The sequence below is a fragment of the Rattus norvegicus genome, chromosome 5 (genome assembly GCF_036323735.1).
Source record: "Rattus norvegicus strain BN/NHsdMcwi chromosome 5, GRCr8, whole genome shotgun sequence".
NCBI classification, from domain to species: domain Eukaryota; kingdom Metazoa; phylum Chordata; class Mammalia; order Rodentia; family Muridae; genus Rattus; species Rattus norvegicus.
In genome coordinates, this window is record NC_086023.1 from 168,043,432 (window position 1) to 168,064,053 (window position 20,622).

The 20,622-nt window shown below is 54.0% G+C and overlaps 1 protein-coding gene across 7 annotated transcripts in view; it reads left to right on the forward strand.

Annotated features, from left to right (window-relative positions):
• The window catches only part of Acot7 (acyl-CoA thioesterase 7), a 92,750-nt gene extending 74,148 nt beyond the window's left edge, over positions 1-18,602 (forward strand). For 4 of the 7 annotated variants that reach the window (NM_013214.4, NM_001146061.1, XM_006239448.3 and 1 more), the window contains 3 exons: positions 381-497; positions 8,179-8,363; positions 18,203-18,602. In NM_013214.4, coding sequence (NP_037346.2) covers positions 381-497; positions 8,179-8,363; positions 18,203-18,301 — 401 coding nt within the window. In that variant the 3' untranslated portion in view covers positions 18,302-18,602. Of the gene's footprint in view, positions 1-380; positions 498-7,024; positions 7,057-8,178; positions 8,364-18,202 lie in introns of those variants that run through there. The other 3 variants (XM_039109340.2, XM_039109339.2, XM_063287218.1) reach the window with 2 other exon arrangements.
• The last annotated feature ends 2,020 nt before the right edge of the window (positions 18,603-20,622 follow it).

Below are 20,622 nucleotides of genomic sequence, written 5' to 3' on the forward strand. Positions count from 1 at the left end.
CTTGCTCTGAGTTATCTGACTTTGTCATTATTGAGACAGGATCTTGCTATGTAGTCAGGATGGCCTGTAAGTATATGGGTCACAGAAGTGTGCCACCATTTCTAAGCAGCTGCTGTTTTGACTGACATCCTCCCAGGGGACGTTGTCATGATTTTTTCACAACAGAGTGAGGTTTGTGGAGAACTAGAAAGGGGCTGTCACTTTGTCAGCTGCCTAGAATGTCACCTGACACCATTGTCAGATGCTCCTGAGGAATTTGGCTCTAAAATGAGAGTCATCCAGTTGCTGACTGTGTGGATGGAGGACTTGTTCCCCGGTGTGCGGTTCTCCCTCTTCTCCAGACTTCACCAGCTACGCCCCCCCCCCCCCTTTCTCTGCAGGTGTCACCATGAAGCTCATGGATGAGGTGGCCGGGATTGTGGCTGCGCGCCACTGCAAGACCAATATAGTGACTGCCTCTGTGGATGCTATTAATTTCCATGACAAGATCCGGAAAGGTAGGAGCTCTCTCTGTGAAATGAGGGGCAGCTCTTTGGGGTTCCTGGTGCCACTTCACACTGTGCCCACACCTGTATCTGCCCATGTCCCACAAGAAGCAGGAAGAGAGAGAGAGAGCTGTGCTTTGCCCTTCACGCATGCCGGTGAGGCTGATCTGACTGGGATGGCAGAAGCCTCTGTCCCTGAACTCCAGCCTTAGGTCACCCTCTACACACAGGGAGCCCTGTGATTCTCTCACCTGAACAGCTGCCACCCAGCCTTGTCGGTTTCCTCCTTGTGGAATAAGAGGTGACCCAAGACATTACGGACAGACAGTGATGGCAGGAGCGTGCAGTGGTGCCTCAGGCACTCCCTCCTTAGCCAGCCCTGCTCACCTCTCACCTCTCACCTCTCACCTCTCACCTCTCACCTCTCACCTCTCACCTCTCACCTCTCACCCAGCTTAAGGGCTGCTTGGGAATTCTCACCTGATGGAAATCTAACCCGTGGCTGGGCCTCTGGCTATAAATCAAGTTCATCAGTGTCTCAGCCTTGCGAGCTTAGGCTCGGGGTGAGTCCAAATGAGGCCTAGGATCCTGCACCATGAAAGCAGCTCATGGAGGTCAGTGGATGAGGCTGGACCCCCGCATGGCTGATTACAGTCTAGGAGCCATACAGCCTAAGCCTTTTTGCTGCCTTGTCTGCCGAGTCCAGAGCCTTGTGACCCCGGGTGCTTCTCAGCACCTGGCAGGGTTGCTTCACGGTCAGCGGAAGCACTGTGAGGCTGGGGAGATCAGGGCTGTCCAGAACACACAGCAGTGACACAGCCCCTCCACTTGTAAGAATTCATCTTACTGATGGTATTTGCCACAAACACAGACAGTTAGTGCCATTTTACAGTTGCCCATGACAAGTGGGCCTTGTCTGCTCTAGCTTGCTTCTGGAGGCCTTGTGTCAGACGCCCTGAGTGCTTTGCTGCTTGTAGCTCAAGCCGTGAGCCTTTTAGGAGAGGAGAGTGAGAAGTTAAGTCTGGTTCTTCCTGCCGGCATCATGTTCCCAGAAATAAGACCTGGACTCAAAACGTATTTACACATACTTAAGCCATGTAGCTAGACTCTTCTATGGTTAGATCATAACTAAAATAACCCAGTTATTCTAACTTACATTCTACCACGTGACTGGTTACCTGTGCTCAGGCACCATGCGTCTGTCAGGTGACCCATCCCACTCCTCACTCTACCCAGAATCCTCTCTGCCTCTTGGATGTCCACCTTCTATTCTACCCTTCCCTATAGGCCATAGGTATTGTAACTGACAGGTGATGCCTCCATACAATAGAAAAGATTTTCTCTCTACAGGGGAGTCCTGGCGTCAGGTCTCATGCCTCCCCTTTTCTGGAGTGCCTGCCTAGTGAAGTGGCTGTTCATTGTTAAATATGAATCCAAACCCACCATGGAGAGCAACTGGTCCTGCTCAGTCCTCCCTCTGGTGCCTAGGACTGAGAAAAGGACTCTAGACGGTAGCACTTCCCCCACATCCACCCCCAGCAGTAGCTATATCAGTAAGGCCTAGAGTCAGAGAGCCCTTAAAGCAGCTCAATCCTGTTCTTAGAATGAAGACATGTAGGGGGGAGACCCCTAGATCCTCACCCTGAGCCCCCATGTGGTCAGGAGCTGCTTGGAAAAGGGATGTCGAAGAGACAGCAGCTCTGGATTAGAGGAGCTGCTTCATCCAAGGGTTATACAGCAAATGAGAGTCAGTCAGCTCCTCTAGGGTCCTTTCTGCCACCAGAGGATGTGCAGCTTTGAGGACAGACTAACTTCTGAAGGTGCATGCATCTGCAGCACAGAAAGGGGTCCTCACTTCCGAAGGTCAGTGACTTCTGGGCCGACACTCTGTATCAGCTTCCTCCCGGCAGTTTGGAGTGGGGGTAGGGTATCTATTACACAGACCCTCCTGGCTGGCCTGGTCTCTGCAGCTAGAGGGCTGTGGTCTTGGTGGTGTACATCTTTAATCCCAGTCCTCAGGAGTTGAAGGCTAGCCAGGGTTTCCTAGTGTGAAGCCCTGTCTTTAAAACAGTAAAATCTGATGTGAGGCCCTTCTCTCGAGTCCTCCCTCAGGGTCTGCCACAGTCCTTCTCTTTGTGCTTTTACTATACAGCCTTCTGGCCTAGAGAGTCTGAAGGAGACATTGGCTCCTCCCAGGGAGCAGCAGGTGACTGCAAATGATGACATCTCATTTGGAGTTTGAAGGAATTGGGGCAGCTCTGAAATAGTGGTTATGGAGTCCAGCCTACGTCCGTGTCAGTCTCCACAGGCTTGGGCACACTGTGGCCTAGCTTGTTTCCACAGAGATGTCTCCTGTGAGGTGCCTGTGTGTTGAACTTTTAAAGAGCAGCCATCCTGGAGTGTGTCCAGGGAAAAGAGGGTCCCTCCTCACATGTCCCTGGCTATATTGTCACCACAGCTGGGGTTGATTCCTCAGTAGAGAGGGTTCTGCCACCTTAGACATATGCATTCTGCGCTTTTACCAGTGACACAAGGTTGACAAGTCCCTCTGGGTTTGCAGTGACACAGTCCAAGTTGTGTCAGAAGCTGTGAGGAAGGAGGAGCCAACAGCCCAGGTCTGATGAGACTGCTGAGGTCACCTTAACCCTACGGCTTTGATACCTCAAGAACCCACTGTCCTTGTGACTTTCCTTCACCTTCCACCTTCAGAGAAGGTGTGACATGTGTCAGTGTGTACAAGAGCTCAGGGAACATTGCCTGAAAGATGGACCTGCCATGTGGGCTCTTGTTATTCAAAATGGCGTTAGCTCCCTGGGGCTGCTGTGTCAGATGCCTGCAGACTGGGATGCTTAAAATGACAGAAATGAGCTCTCTCCTGGTTTTGGAGGCTAAAATCTGAATCCAAGCTATCATGAGAACCTCATATGCTCTGGGAATCCATCCTGCCTCCTCTGGTTCCCTGTGTCCTGAGCCAGAGGCCATTTTTTTGAGTCTGTCTCTTAGAGGAAATTTGTCATTCAATAGGATACTCCCCCTGCCCCTGAAAACTTATGCCAACAGCTTACATGGTCACAGGACTGTCCCCAGAAGGCCAGAAAAGAATGTGTGAGTTTTAGCAGAGCAGGCTTTGCTAAGGAACTGTTAGCTGCACCCAGGTTTACAAGTGTAGGCCCAGTTTTCACAGCAGGGCTTCCATGTGGCCATTCGGGCCTTTGGCTGCCCCTGCTCCTGCAAAACAGCTGACTTGCTGTTTACAAACTTGCTTCTTTGAGGATAACTCTTCATTCCTGCTGAGAGCAGAGAGGACACACTCTATCCCGCCTGTGGCTCACAACTTCCATGGCTACCTCCAGCATCCTGGTACTCTGAGGAAGGTGGCCACTCAAGCACACTAAAGGCATAGGTTGAGTTAAGGTGTCCGTCCAGTGATTTCATCTACACACTAGGTCTTGTCCCGTTCTGTGTCATTGGCCTCTTGCCCAGTGAGAAGTGAGGAGGACCAAGGTCCAGCTCTTTGAGATCAGCAAGAGCATCTCAGGACCTCCATGCCAGCACCATGCATGCTGGGGACAGCGGGAGCCATGAGCTGTGACAGACTGAGTATGACGAGGATCCTGGACAGAACATAGCATGGGGAGCCTGAGGTGGGCAGAAATACTATCCCTCAGTACAAAGGAGAGAAATCTCAACCACATGAGCAGGGCGTATCCAGGGCTGACTTTCCCGATGTCCTCCTCGATGGAGACATTAAATTCCAAGCAGTTTCCTTGCAGAGATGGTTCTTGGAAGTGCTACATAGGAAACCAAATTCAGTCTTTGCGGGTGACCAGCCTCCCAGAGAGGACGCTGGAAACAGGGACTGTCTGAGGCTGCAGTCTCACACCAGCATCCATGGCTGCTCTCTGCTTTCTTTCTTCTTCTTTTTTAAAGATTTATTTATTGTGTATACAGCATTGCACCTGCATGTACACGTGCAGGCCAGAAGAGGGCACCAGATTTCATTATAGATGGTTGTGAGCCACCATGTGGTTGCTGGGAACTAAACTCATGACCTCTGGATGAGCAGTCAGTGCTCTTAACCACTGAGCCATCTCTCCAGCCCTGCTCTCTGCTTTCTTGAGATAGTTCTCTGCCCTGGCTCTCTGGCTCCCAGAACATGGAGCTGATCATAAACTTTGGAGTGCTTGGGAATAGCAGCTTTGTTAGTGTTAGTTTGTTTCGTTTTTCAAACCGCTGGCATATTGCTACAGTCTATCTGCTGCACCTCAGGAGTAACACGGTCTGTGGGGGAGTCAGCTGGGGCAAGCTGCCAGCTTTGTGGGGCTTGCCTTCAGACTGGCTATCTGTGGCCTCAGAACAGGTCGTTCCCAACTCAGCCCCTTGACACACTTACCTTGGACATTGCTGATGTCAGCACCAGGCGCTGTGCTGAGACCCTCCTTCCGCAGCCTGTTACCTCAGTGTTCCAGCCTGCAGACTTCAGCTTGAGGGGATGAGCCACTGGGGCTCAGGTTATTTCTTGGTGACCCCGTGACAAGACACAAGCAGGCATCCAGGGCACAGAAGAGCAGTGACAGGGTGAGTGGGAATGACATTCGATCTTCGCAGGCCAAAAGCAACACCATGGACCTTTGATGTTCATTTTGGATGTGGTGAGACTGCAGTTGCTTCCCACGTTTGAGTAGGTCCTTGTGTCTTCTGAGGCTGTGTGCAGTGGGTGGTGTACCCCAAGGTGTACTCCAGGTGCCCCTCACCAGCCTTTATGTAGTGTCCCCTTTCTGTTGAGTTTGGAGAGAGTGGGGTGGATAGTTGAGTTTTCTGCCTCTAGTAGTTCTGAGCATTCTATTCTGTTGGCTTTGCTTAAAAACAAAAACAAAATGCTGGGTGGCCACGGCTGTGCACACCTTTGGTCCCAGCACCAGGGAGGCAGAGGCAGTTCCAGGACAGCAGGGCTACACAGAGAAATTGCCCGCCCCTGCCGTTCTGAGGTGGCTTCATTATGTTTGCCAGGATACACGGACTGTAAGACATCCAGACTAATTTTCATCTTAGTTATACTCTGCACTGACCTTGTGGACTGAGACTACTTGGTGGGCAGCACGGTGGCCTCTAACGATGGGGCGGAGGGGCTGGGAAGATGCTCAGCAGGTAGAGCTTTTGCTGCTCTTACGCAGACCTGGGATTCACTTCCCAGTACCCACGTGGTACCTGTCCAAAGCGCCAGCTCCAGTCCACAAACACTAGGCACACACAGGATGCACACTGATACATGTAGGCAAAACATGTTTACATAGACAGTGAACCTATAAGAAGGGTGTTTTGATGGAGGCCGGTGCTGTGCTTCTGAGCCACTCAATTCAGGCCTGTCCCTTGTCCACTCCAGCGTAATGGCAGGGTCTAAGACTCCTTTGAGCTCTGGGAACCAGCAGGGTGCTAGGTTCCTGCAGTCCACAGCCCTCTGGGTCTACGTGTTTACTCACCACATAATGGGGATCCTGCTTGGCCCCTGGGCATTCTAGATTGGGAGCCCCATAGGCATTGGTGAGATCGTGATGGTGCATGAGGACTAGTTGGGAGGACTGCGTGGGGGAAGATGGGCTGTCGGCAGTGTCCCTAGAACGAACACAGGGCGAGCCAGTCTGCCATTGTAGGGAAGGCCCTAATGCAGTCTGGAGGTCAGGTCAGGACAGGAGCATCTCAGCTTTAGGCCTCTTCCCCCTCCCCACCCCCTTACCCCCAGAGGACCTCCTTCCCCAGGCAGGCCTTGGCCCTGCAGGGCCGCTGTGTGCTCTGGGCCCCCAGCTCTTGTGGCTGAGGATTTGGTTTTCAGCTTTCAGTTAGATCCCGTTCTCTCAGTGGCTGCATCAGGTGCCAGCTCCACAGTGGATTCCTGCGTCTGTGGGAGTTCTCCCTGGGGCTTGTGTGTGACATTGTGAGGAGCTCTCCTGGGACTGAAAAGGCCCGGTTTTGGGGTGTTTGCTGTGTGGTGTGGCATCCTGGCTCCAGATCCTACCACCCACTTTGTGTCCCCCAGTCCAATTCTCAGAACCAGCCGTTTCTGACATAAACTTGGAGTTAAAAGCATTGGATTTCCAACTTAGACATTAAACCATAAGCGGCCAGGATTTTGCTGTGGCGAATGGTAGGAAACGGGTTTCATGGATGACAGCAGACAGACACGTTCCCATCTGTTCTCTGGAAACCATAGCGTGTTTGGAGAGCCTGGGGTCTGCTCCTCACGGCGTGGATGTAGTCAGCCATGCCACACGGTGGCCCTCACATGAGCCTTGGTCTTTGAGGACATCTTGCCGGCTTCTTCTCTCCGGCTTGCCTTGCAGCCCAGCTCTCAGTGGACATTTAGGAGAGGGCAGAGGTGTTGCAAGCCTTGGGTGACTAGTCTGTCTTCAGACCCTGAGCTGCTGACAGGCCCAGGATGTGGCTCAGGGTGTGGTCACCACTGGCAGATGCTCACACGTCACAGCCTTACAGCTGTGTCAGGCTACCTGTCACTGACCACCTGGCTCTTCCCTCCCTCCCAGAAATGGCCACGTCCTGCACTGAAACACCCTGTGTAAGTATGAAGTTGAATGTGGAATGGAACTTTCTGGTACTTCTTAACAGAATAGCCCACTGTCTTCATTGTTGTCTCTTTCTCACTGGCTGTCTCAGTGCGTCCTGCAGGGCCTGTCTCGAACCTAGGACGCTAGATGTGTGTTGTAGGGCCCTGCAGCCAGCACTGGTCCCGGTTGAGTAGGCCCTGTGACCCCCCATTGGTTAGCCCAGAAGACCACCCTGCTTAAAGATGAGTAAGGATTCTGATGGTCACATAGCAGTCAGGAGGGCAGAATCCAGTCAGGCTCCCTTATATTCAGTTATAAGAGCAGAACCAAGCATCCCGAGACCAGAAACTACCAAGGGTGGAGAGAGAAAGCCAGGCACTGGAGGGTCTGACACTGTAGAAGGGTGGATGGTGTCAGAGGAGAGACGTCATATCTAGAAGCAGAAGCCAGGCAGAAGCATCATGTGCCCGAGGATAGGTATGGTAGACTTGAGACCCTAGCGGTATCTACAGGGGCAGTGACTGAGAACTAAGATCATGATCACATGACCCCATGTCTGTGTTGGCAAGAGGTGCACATCACTACAATGGTGACCTGTTGTCCCACAGCTCAGAGGATGAAACTTCAGCCCATGTTTGAGACCCATAGGGTTATAGAGCAAGCCTGACAGTCACGTGCCCGCGTCCATCCAGCATTAAAAAATGTAAACCCCTGACTCTCCTGTGGTGCTCAGAACATCACAGTGTGGCAGCACCACCCTGCCCAACAGGACAGGGAAGGTAGCAAGTTCAGCTTCCCCTGAGGCAGGACTGAGCAAGCTCACCCAGAGCCTGGCTGACTGATCCGCCCCTCCTGGCCTTGTGTTCAGTGAGTCTGGACCTAGTGGCCGCCAGAAATGTTGGGGCAGCAGTGAATGTCTGCTGTGGAAACAGATGACTCACACTGACTAATAATGACACACACTAATAGTTTGCTGTAACGTCTCGTAGTGGCCGCTGCCTGTGTTGCCTAACTCAGCATCTTAACTGTCCTCAGTAACATGGCTTCTCTCTGGCATGCCCTGCCCACATGGTGCCCCTGTGGTAGAGACTGAGCTGGTGTCTGGTAATGCAGCGTCTCCGTGTCCTCCACAGGCTGTGTCATCACCATCTCTGGACGCATGACCTTCACAAGCAATAAGTCTATGGAAATTGAGGTCCTGGTGGACGCTGACCCTGTGGTGGACAACTCACAGAAGCGCTACCGGGCTGCCAGTGCCTTCTTCACCTACGTGTCCCTGAATCAGGAGGGCAAGCCGCTGCCTGTGCCTCAGCTTGTGGTGAGTGTCCTCAGGAGTAGCCATCCTGTCCTAACAGGGCAGGACCGAGGCCTGTGACTGTGCTCAGGTAAAGTCAAGTCTTCAGAAGGGTTGCCTTGCAAGCTGCAGACTGTAGGGTGGGCAGATGGGTCAGGTCAGACCTCTCTGAGCTCAACACCATTGCTGCCTCCTTATGATAGCACAGTGCCCGGGTTCCTGGAACTATGTGTACGTGCTGGGGTGTGGTTTTAGGAGTACCTCAAGCCTTGTTTTCTTTCTAGGAGAACTGGGGTGGGTTAGGAGGACTGAGGTATGGGTCCTCCCAATGTGACTTTGGGCTTCTTTGTCACCCGATGAAAAGCAAGCTTCAGTTCTATGCTCCTGGGGCTCATGCAGATGGAGAAAGGGGTAACCCACTTGTCAGCTCTATGACCTTAGGCAGGAAGTGAGACTAGAGAGTCCTGGCCAGCAGCTACAGGGAAGGCTTTGGAGGCTTGGGGTGGGAAGCAGGGAGGAGCCCTCTCAGGAGGCGTGCAAGGGTGGGCTCCTATAGGAGCAGATTCGGAGCAGATTCAAAAAAAAGTTAAAACAGGGCCAGGGCCAAGGTCTTCCTGGATTGCTGAGGGGCGGGGTCTCCAGCATCACTCAAATGGGCACAAGCTGAGGGACAGCTCCGGATCTGGAAGTAGAGAGGGCTGGTGCTGCTGTGGGCGTGGTCTCAGCACTCTGCAGGAAACCATGGGTCATCCTTCCCAGCTATGTGGTCAGGTGCTCCGTTTTTGAGCTCCCAACACTGCAGCCAGAATGGGCTCTGGAAGTTGGGGTCATGTACACCATGCGTTCAGGTTCCAGGCCCATGACCTGAAGAGTAGAAGCTTCGTCCTGAGTAGCACAGGAGGAGCACTGCTCAGAGAGGAGGCAGCAGGACACCATGTGAGTGGGAGAGAGAGGTGTACATCCCAGCTTTGATTCGGTCCTTGGTGGTGTCCTGCAGGTCCAGGCTGCTACCTCACACTTATAGAAGATGCTCCTTTGACATTCCTTGGTTCTTCACTGAGCTGGGCAGGAGTAGTCAGCACAGAGGGCTGGGGAGGCTCTCTAGAGAAGGATTCTGCTGGGCTTGGGTATGCTTGGGAACCAGCCACGCAAGCACAAATTCTGGACCCCGTATACACGTGGACTGCACACGGCCATGTGTGCATGATGCCCCTCCTGCTCCCGCCTGTCCCCACCCCCATTGCCAGCCATCTTCAAGATCCTGTCTATTTTTAGCTCCCTCCCCAGGGCCCTGCTGACACGGAATGCAGCCTCATTTGCTTCTGTGGAGGTGTTTCCTGATGTGTGGAGGACTTGTGTGCCAGGACACCTATAGTTGCTGCCATACCAAAGCTGTTGGTCGCACTGGCCAGCCTGTGCAGTGAGCATGACCCACTCCTCCTGCCACCCATGCTCCCCAGAGAAGCTCCCTTTAACCTTAGAGTGGGATGAGCTGCAGGCTTCTGTCTGAGCTGTGGAAAGTGGGAAGACATGTTAGAAGAGCAGCCTCCTGTGGTTCAGGACCTGTGCCTCCCTGGGACCCAGTACCTCTACTGTGTGATTTTTTTTTTCTCTCTCTCTCTCTTTTAGGCCAGGGTAAGGGAAGTGCTTTGAGGAAGGTAGGACCCATATGGAGTCAGTGTTGAACTGAGGATCCCTCTGACCCTTTGTGTGGTCAGAACTTGCCCCAGTTAGACTGCCGTAACTCAAGGGCCCCAACAGGCACTCTGTAACCAGTAAATGCCCAGCCTTGGGTCTGAGGAGGTAGGGAGCCCACAGAGAGGATTTGACTTATATGTTCTCAGAAAATCTGGATCCAACTGCAGAGAGCCCTGTCACAGTGTCCCAGCCCACAGTGGTGCCTCTCATGCCCAGCTGTGTACCTTGTGAATGGCACACAGGCAGGTGGGCTAGACTCTGCCTTAGCCCGTAGCCCTCAGGTGATAAGAGCACATGGTCCAGGTTAAAATGGGGGCAGTGCAGGAATCAGGACTCTGGCCAACTCTCTTCTTTCCAAAGCGAGGCTTGCTCATAGCCAGCGGAGCTCAACCAAGTATCAGTGAAAGGTGCACTTTTTTATCTAACCGATCCAGTGCAGCAGCTCAAATCCCCAGGCAGTGGTGACGGCCATGTTTGCCATGAGCCCTGATGTTAGAACCTTGTGGTGATGTGACAGAAGCACCTGCTCCTTTCTTGCTGGGGGCAGGGCTTATGAGGGTGAGCACTGAGGCCAGCAAGATGCCACAGCCATCCCTCACTTCTGGGAAAGGTGACCATGGAGGGAGGGGTCTGAGAGTGAAAGGGATAGGTGGTTAGGGTCTTTGGAGGCCAAAACATGTCCTTCTGTGTGGTGCATACGGAGGGTGGAGCTGCCATCCTCATCCTAACAGGAAGACAATGAGGGAGGGCTGGACAATGACTTCCCAGGACTTTGGCTGGCACTGTCAGTCCAGGAAAAGAGTGCCTCACCTCTTCTCTGTGCCTCCTTTGAATCAGACCTGCTGGTTGGCCCTGGGACTGCTGGCCTCCATTCAGGTTCTGGGCCAGGTACCTGCGGCGTGACTGAGAGCTACCTGCTTGTGGGGCCTGCTCCTTGCAGGAGACTGCATCAGCCCAGATGACTCGAGAACCAGCTCGGCGTTTGGTCGCATTGTGACCACACTACCATCCCCTACTGGACCTGAGTAGACAGTTACTCAGATATGGCCTCTGATTTTCCACAGAGGTTGAAATACAGTTTCTGTCTAATCTGTCTCTCTGGGCTCTGAGAGCCAGGGGCAGAGAGGGAGGCGACATTCCTGACTCAGCACTACAGAGGCACATACAGCCTGCTTGCAGGAAACAGGAAGGAAGGTTCTCACTAGGGCTCTTATCCTGGGGGAAGGGAACAGGGGCTCCAAGGGGACACCACATGCTTCTGCAGGCTCAGAGGGGCCATGTTCAAGCCTAGAGAATTCACCATGCACAGGACCATTGAGCACTTTCGTGCTGGGACACTGTCAATGTCTTTGGAATCTGAGGCCTTGTATCTGTCTCCTCTATTTGTTCTCAGTGGCCTTTGGCCAGAACAGACAGTACAGCACCTTGGCACATCTGCTCCAGGAAGGCCTGGGTACTGCCCAGCTGAGGAGGCCGCCTCTTCCTTCCCAGGCCTGCTCTGCATCCATCCCAATCTCTTCACCACCTCTTTGCCCTCCAAGCTTTGGGTATCTCTTGAGGACCCTCAGGTCCCCACTGCCATAAACACAGGATGCACAGAACACAATCACCCTGGCCGTCTGCCAAGCCACTCTCTTTCCCCCAGGGGTTTACCAAAGGGCTCCACTAGGGCCAGCCCAGTGGAGTAAATTGGAATACGGGTTCGTCACCTCCATTCATGATCCAGAAGAGGTACTGACCACAGAGCAATGAGGCCACAGGGTACCACACTGTGGTGGCGTGAGCACTGCCAGCCCAGTGGCCAGGAGGCCCATACACGGAGACCCACCAGTCATTGTTCCTAAAGGCATGGGGAGGAGAGTGTCACAGCCCACTGAATCCACTCTCATAGAAGGGAAGTGGAGGCAAGATGAGGCCTGGCACCCCAAAATAGGTTTTATGGTGGCCAGCTCTGGCCCCTGCTATGTCCTGGGCAGGACACCCCAACTCCACCATGTTTTAGCCTACAGCACAGTTGGTACTCCATATTAGAGTGCTGTTGCCAAAGCCCTCAGACCAGACACCCCCGGGCTCGTATGCAAAGGCTCAGAGAGTCCTGGGAGCTTGCAGTGGCAGGGGGATGCGAGGAGGCTTCCCACTCGTGTGTGTGCACACAGCATGTGTCAATAAGACACAGTGATGCCAGCACTTTCCTGGCACTGGGTGCACTGGCTACACCCAGTCATGGCTGTGTCACTGCTGGCCCTGCCAAGCCTGCTGCAGTTGATTGGCAGGCGTTATCAGTGTTTGTTACAAACTACCAATTTTGAGTCTGGACAAGAAGGCCATACACACCACTGTAGATTATGACTTCCTTGGGGTTTTGTTGTTTGTTTTTTTAAGATTTATTTACCTTATGTATGTGAGTGCTCTATCTGCACATACACCTACATGCCAGAAGAGGGTGTCAGATCCCATTACAGATGGTTGTGAGCCACTGTGTGGGTGCTAGGGATTGAACACGGGACCTCTGGAAGAGCAGCCTGTGCTCTTGACTGAGGAGCCACCTCTCCAGCCCAGGACTTTGTCGTTTGGGTCAAGTCTGGTTTATTCTGCTGGATCCAGGTCCAGTTGTCTCCTCCATCAGGGGGAGAAGGGCTGCGGCAGAGCCTGAGATGAGGACCCCACTCTGGCCGGGGCCCAGCCAGTGTCACTGCCCTTAGTGTCTTGGTTGCTGTGTGGACAACTAGCATGGGAGCTGTAATCATGGCTGCAGAGACTAAAAAGTCCGTGCTCTTGGGAGACGCCCTCACAGGGGCTGATTCTCCCTCTACACAGCTAATCCTCTGCCTCTGCCAACAGCCTTCCGGTGGCCTTTATAATGGAATTTCTTACCCATGTGGGAACAATGTATGCTAGATGTGAGCCCATCTGTGCAGGTAGCAGGAGCCCCTGGGGAGGGCGTTGATGAGATTTCCTCAGGACCCTAGACAGGCACAGGGAAGAAGTGGCAGAGCCAGCTGCTGGGCCTTGTGCCTCCAGGTGCCAGGCCCAGCCCTGCTGAGGTCCCTTCTCAGGCAGAGCTGGACTGGGACTCTCTTCTTCCCTCCCAAGTGAGTCCTGTGCTGAATCTCACTGTCTAGCCTGATGACCTACACACACTGTGCTCCCTCCCAACAGACTACACTAATTAGCAGTTTTCACTGCTGCTAGAGTGTCCGAGACCCCTCATGGAACACTGGAGAGAGGGCACAGTATGGCTTCCTAGGATGTGTCCCTCAGGCTAGCAGGAAGGTGCCAGTCACCACTGGATGCCTCCTTTTAGCCGAACTCATTAATTAGGAAAAGGACAACCTATTGATTATGCAGAGGGTAGGGCTCAGCCGTCTGTGCTGTGTTCCAAATGTGTGTTCTTGAAACTCAGAGAATGCAGAGTGGAAACACTGGGTTTGTAGTGTGAGGCTCTGAAAGCCACAGGCTTTCCTCCGGTGGAAGCAGGCCCAGAAGACGGCACTTGGCAGGCCGTGTGGAGGAGATGCAGATTGGAGCAGGAGCTGCCAGGCAGGGGGAAGGGCTCAGCGCCCAGTGCCAGGCGGAGCCTGAGCATCCAGAACGCGGGGAACCTTTAACCTGCGGCCGGGGAGTGTCACCCTGGCCTTATGTTCCTCTGAGTGGGCAAGCTGCCCTCAAGGCCCAGCTGACTTAGATGACCCCAGGCTGCTGGGCTCTCGTCCCAGGCCACTGCCTGGGTGAGCAGATGCTCAACAGAGGCTGAGCACTCCTTGAGCACCTGCAGCCCCAGAGTGCATAAGGCCTCAGGTCATCTCAGAGACAGCCAGTGACTCCACAGATGGTCCTGCCTGAGCAGGTGTGTGAGGGACACATGCTAGGCCACAGGGAACGCTTCAAGGGTCCACAGAATTATTTTATGGTGAGGGAGCCTGGCAGTAGTACATGTGCGACTTCACGGTCAGGTCAGTGGAGGCAGACTCATGCCTATGTCAACCTCTCCTCCCTCCTCCTAGGTCTGTCAGTGCCTTTGTTCCGTGCACCCTAAACCCCACAGTCCCTTTGCTTCACCCTTGCTTTTTGCCGTGGCATGAGAAACCTACTGTGGCTGCAGGCAGGCAGTCTAGCAGCCAAGAGCTGCCCATGGCCCATGGCCACCAGTTCCTTTCTTCCTGGCGACAGCCTTGGGTCTCCCAGGGAAAAGCTTTGGCCTTCTCCCCACCTCCCTAGCTCTGAGAAATGCACACCGTATGTGTTTATTTACTCTGCTGTGGAGGGGGTCGGGCTGCAGGAAGTGGCAGCTGTGCCATGGTGAGGGCTGTGCACAGGGAGCCATCTGTCTCATTCTGTCAGCTCCAGACCCAGCAGGGACATGGCGGCTCTGATAGGCGCTGGGCGAGAAAGCCCACCAGCCCCCTGAGCCAGGGTCCTTGGTTCCACATGGGACAGGCCCTGCCTGCCTGCCTCTGCTGTCCCCCCGCTGGCTGTTGGATGTGTGCTGCCCTGATGGAGCCTCCAGGGGAGAGAAGCCTTTGTCATCTTAAGATGGCAGTGAGGCAGAATTCAGCTCCTTGGCCTGCTTGGATTCTGAGCACAGGATTCTGAGAGCAAGCCACTGTCCCTAGAGATATGAGTGATGAGGCCATCAGTTGGCACATCCCTCACGGGTCCTCACCCTCACAGCCTTGGCTATGCTCTCCTGGGCACCAGCCCACACATCCATCACCAGGCAACGTTCATTTTGGGTGAGGGCAGATCCTGGTGACGAGGTCACTGCAGACATTGAACTTGGAGACGCATGAGAGCAGCCCCAAGGCCCAGTGCCAGGCCCCAGCCTTGCCCTCCGCCCTGAGCTGACCGCCACAATTTCCTACACTTTGGCTCAAGCCTCGTAGGGCCCACCATTGATGCCTTAGTGACACAAATGTCCTGTGCCATGAGGCTCACATTCTGGAGCTACTAAGGCCTGTTGGCTGCTGAGGCTGTGGGGTCTCTGTCACAGCTGGCCATGGGCACCTTGCTCACCTTCCCTGTCCCGACCCTGATGACCCCCTCATCACACACACACACACACACACACACACACACACACACACAAGCACACAAAATCTCTTCCAACCTCATTGACTGGGAGGAAGGTTCCAGGGAGTATGAGGAGTTGGTCCAGTGTCTGACTTTTCCTGTGAAATCATGTTGCTGCCTCTCTGGGGATGTGGATGGCCTGGCATTTAGTGTTGAGGTAACCTGGGTTCTGCTGGCCATATATGGCCCTCTTGCTGATTACTTCTGTCCATTGTATTGGCTGTGGCTGCGGATGTTCTGAGTTACCGGCTACCTCTGGGCTCTAAGAGCCAGGGATCCCTCCTGACTCTGGCTCAAGGAGAATATTGCCTGGTAAGGAAGAGTTAGACCTGGGGCTAGAAACTCTGTAGGGTTGAGGGGCTATTAGGCCATTCCCTAGGGGCCTCTCTGCTGTGAGACAGAGAGCCCCGTCCTTCACAGGCGCCCACAGTAGCCAGAGGGCTCTCAGAGGGGAAGCCAACAGGAACCACAGTCACACTGGTCCCTGGCGGCAAACACTTAGGAACTCCGCCTTAATGGCCATGAGGATTTTCCTGTGCCTAAAAGGGGAGAGCCACTTCAACTGGTCTAGGAAGCCAGCTCGGTCCAGCCCCCCATGTAGTAGGACCCAGACTCCATGCACGCAGCATGACCTCCCTGGCGAGGTTACTGCTGCCATCTTCTAATATAGCTGAGGCTAACCACCAGTGGTGCCAAATAGAACATAGCTGGAACGCCACCAGCTTTCAGCACCTTTAAGCCCCTTTCCCCTGTGAGAACTGAGAGTCAGATGTCGGGGTTAACTCGGTAGGGATGAGAGTGGAGGAGGAGCAGCCTGCCTTGGAGTGCACACAGGAACCCAAGCACACACAGCATGGAGTGCACACAGGAACCCATGCACGCACAGCAGCTTCCATAACCCTAGGAGCAGCGCCGCTATAGGAGGATAAGGAGAGAAAGCACAGAGAGGTTGTGTAACTGCCCCAAGTGACACAGCAGGTGAGCTACAGAGCCTCCTCCTAGACTTCTGCACTGTAGCTGCCTGCTAGGTCAAGTGTTTAACAAGCAGGAATATGTAAGACAGCAAGCCTGAGGGTCTCTGAATGGGAAGGCCTGTCCTCTGAGAACAAGCCTGGAGCCTTCCTGGACTCATGCTGTTCCTTGGGTGAAGATAACCTTCCTCTGTGGGGTTGCCAGCCTGCTTGGAGATCAAACCTGGAGATGGCCCGGTCTTGGTCACTTGCCTCCTAAGGAGGAATGCGGAGCTCCTGGGCAGAAGCTCGAGGCCGTGGGAACCGGTGTCCCTCCCTTTACAGAGTTCCTGGCTCCTGGTCCACCTCTTTCCTACTCAGGCAGCAAAGTCAACAAGGGTCCCAGCCTCCTAGAGCTCAGAGGTAGCCAGTAACTCAGAACATCCATAGCTGTAGTTAAACACCACAGACTAGGTGGCATATAGCCAACAGAACATAGCCTCCCCAGGGCTGTAGAGGCCAGAGAAAAGCGCATATGAGGCTGACTATCAGTACAAAGCACGGTACCAACAACCACCCGACCAACGACGCTGGAACAAACCAGTGTGGGGAAGCCTCAATTTAACTGGTTTGTGCACATGGGTTGTACTTTGAGATTTCAGATCTTAGAGTCAATTCACAGTTTTCTGTGATCACCTAGTGTGCAGGTGCTCACGCCCGTGTGCCTTGGCCGGCAGAAAAGCCGTACTTAGCAAGGGAGTTGCTCTGCACTTTTTATTTGGACCCTTGAGTCTTCTGGAAGGAGCGTTCTTCCCTGTGTGGGGTAACCCTGATTAAACTTTCCTATGGCTGGGCATGGTGGCCGATGCCTTTAATCCCAGCACTCTGGAGGCTGAGGCAGACAGACCTCTGAGTTCTAGGCCAGCCTGGTCTACACTGTAAGTGGCAGGACAGCCAGGGATACACAGAAACCCTATCTTGAAAAGCAAGAGATTCCGTTTCTGTCTGTGCACCTAAGACAGGAAGCGGAACCGCTGTGGGAAGCGTGTCAGCGTCTTGAAATACCTCACATCTCATTGGCTCCCGGCTGGCACAGCCTGGACAGTTTACACCTGGTGACATTTAGAGAGCAATTGGGGGAAGGCTGGCGGAAGGGAATATCTGGTGTGACTTGACATTAAGTCTCTGGCGGGTGGTTCTCCTTTGCCAGTGTACTGCATGTCTATAAAGCATGTAGGGCTAAAATTAGCTGCCAGGACTTGGTGTCGTCCTGGATGAAGGGCGCCTGCCCCATTTCCTTGGCCTTCGGATACCCGCATGGTGTACAGCGAGATGCTTCCTGCAGACTTAGCACACCTCGTTAGACCCAGCTCCTCGGCCAGGGCAGTGCCGGATGGGACCTACCGTGACATCTGCCCAGGGGTTCATGGTGAAGCCAGGCCATTCCTAAAGATGAAGTCCTAGCAGACCGTAGGATCCCCAGCAAACCCAGCCTACAGCTGAGCCCCTCTGCTCAGTCGCTCATGCCCACTGATGCTGTGATCCCAGATGCTTAGGCTGCTCAGCCCAGGGTGCCCCTGCCTGAGGATCTCAGAGTCCAGGGCCAGGTGGTAGGGTCCCCTCCCCACCGAGTGGGACTGTAAGGTCTTTCTCAAGGCCATAGCCACGCAGTGTCCTGCTCATCCCTTTGAAACAAGGTGGACAGTTGTTCCCTGGAGTGGGGCAACCCCTCTTTTTCCTGACACTTGTACACACACACAACACACACACACACACTTGCGCGCGCGCACACACACACACACACACACACACACACACTTGCACGCATGCACATAGACACACACACTTTTTTTTTTTTTTTTGGTTCTTTTTTTCGGAGCTGGGGACCAAACCCAGGGCCTTGTGCTTCCTAGGTAAGCACTCTACCACTGAGCTAAATCCCCAGCCCCGACACACACACTTTCTAACCCCACAGTCCATCGCCAGAGAGCCTGGACTTGGGACTCCACATTCTGGGGAATGTGTGGCAGAACTGGGCCTGGCACCCAGAAGCCTCTTGGCAGGGTCCTTAGTACCTCCAGGGACAGTGCAGACACTCATGAGCTCTCTGGTGAACCTAATGCATCCCTTTTTTGTATGCCACAGCCGGAGACGGAGGACGAGAAGAAGCGTTTTGAAGAAGGCAAAGGCCGCTATCTGCAGATGAAGGCGAAGCGACAGGGCCATACAGAGCCTCAGCCCTAGATGTCTTCCTCCCTCCCATCCTGTCCCGTCCTGGGTCAGCACAGTTGTGGCAGTAGTCCTGTGTGCAGTCACTTAGAAGTCGCCCCCTTGGCCAAACCCCGATTTCCTTTGAGAGCTGGTGTTGTGAAGTACCGTGTGGCAGTGTTACCTGTGGCCTGTTCCCAAAACCTGTGCACCAAAGCTTTATTTATATCCCTCCAGTCCCTGCTCCCATGTTGTCCCAAAGGCCATCGTGGACACCAGAGCACACTGACTGGCCTGGAGAAGCCAGCACCACTAATAAAGCTGCTGTCTGGCTGGACCCATGCAGTCTAGGTGGTCATTTGTCTGCGGTGGGGAGGGGGTTTCCTCTCTCTCTGGAGGTCTGCCTCCTGTTTGCAGCCTTGCCCTCCATTCCTGTGAGTTCACTGTCCCACCCCTCCCAGCACCGGCTCTGGAACCCTGGGACCCCACTGCCCCTCTAGCTTTCGTGGGATGCTGCCTCTGAGCCTTCTGTGCTTTTCCTAACAAGGGCGTCTCCATACTTGATGGCCTAAGCAGACGATGGGTAGAGAGAGTCTGGTCAGAGTGCCTGGAGAGGAGCTCAGGCAGGGGCTACCAGAGAGAGACCCTGTGAGTGGGATGAGGGCTTGGCTGTCTAATTGCATGTCTTGGGGTGAGGTGTGCTCATGCGTGTACACATGCAAGCATGAGTTGTGGAGCATGTCTGATTTACTGTAGGAATGTGGTGTAAAGCATGAGTTGTGGAGCATGTCTGATTTACTGTAGGAATGTGGTGTGAAGCCGAGTGCACACACATCTGTGTTGCTCTTTGCAGCAGCTGTCTGTGCCATCAGGATGTATGGATGTGTGCTTGTGGTCCAGCTGCTTCAGGTGGGGCACAAAGAAGCCACCAAGGCCTCTCCAGGGGCCAAGACTCCACCCCCTGCCCACCAAACAGCCAGAGGTGACGCCTGAGTTTGTCCCTGAAGCCCAAACATCTGTCCTACCACATGGAGAAGGCAAACTGTCCTGCCAACAGCTGCAGCGTACACACAGCTCCCTGAGGCCCCTGGAGGAAGAACCCAGCTCCAGATGTGCAAATACACTGGCCAAGAGCTTCAGCTTTCGTAATCTGTCTCGGCCTGGGTCCCAGAAGACAGGGTCACTTCCTGCCTGGAAGTAGGAGAGGGGACCAGCTCTCCCACATGCAGCCACATCAAATCTGCTTGTCCCTCAGGTCCCTAGACGACTTTGGGATCTCCAGCCTATGCCACAGGGCACCCTTGATGCAGAGATGAGGCCAAAGCACAAACTGCCAAGCCCCAGCCACTGCTTCCTAAGCAGGGCCTGGGCCCTGGGCTCCCTGAGGCATGTCCTTTATAGACACAGCATTAAAGTGCCATACTTGATTACAACTGCCCTCTGCTGGCAATCTATTTATAACCATGCTGCCTAGAAGGGAGCTGGTCTGTCTACAAAGGGGCCCTCTCAGAGCCCTGACCACTCCCAGAAACCCTGGGGAGTGTGGGAGTGCACACCTGGAGCCATTGGGGCCCTCTATATCTATGTAAACCCTTTCTCCATGGCCAATAAACATCCACTACTGACCCTGGGGTACAGAAGGTAAGCTATTGAGTATAGCTGACAGAATACCAGGCAGCTATTGGATTACAACGTAGGTCTGATCCTAGGAACACATCTTCCTATAGGCACAGAGCTTGCCAGCCCAGGGAGGCTAAAGGACAGTCCTGTCGTCCCACACAACCCTGGGTGGCCTAGAAGACAGTGCCATTTTGTCTGGTGAGCGGTCAGCTTCACCCTTTCTGACTGGAGAGGTCTTAAGGGCTCCCACGGAGAACAGGACATAGGAGCAGGGAGGGGCCTTTGATGGTGACAAGCCTGTGTCCCACTAGAAATGTTAACTGAAGGTGGGCTCCAGGAGGGGAGAAGGAGAGCCAGGATCAGGCTTCAAATCCTGGCTTCTACCAATTCGCTCAGAGGGGACAAGGCTGGAGTCGGAGGGAAAGGGCCAGTCACCCTGCAGCCCTGAGGTCCTTGCGGTGTTCCTGGCAGCGCCCAAGGCACAGGTTCCACAGTTAGAACCTTTGGCTGACCCAGCCCTGCCTCCTGCTACTCTGGGTTCCTGACCCAGCAATCTGATTCCTAGAAACCGCTAGATCTCAGGCGCATGCATCCTGTCCCTCGTCCTCAAGGATGCTAACCTCTGACGTGGCTTCCTCCCTGACTCCCCATATTCCCTGTTCTGTGTCCTCCATCTGCGTCCAAGCTCCCCTTTTCTCTGGCCTGCGAACCCCGCCCCTCAACCCCAGGCGCTTTAG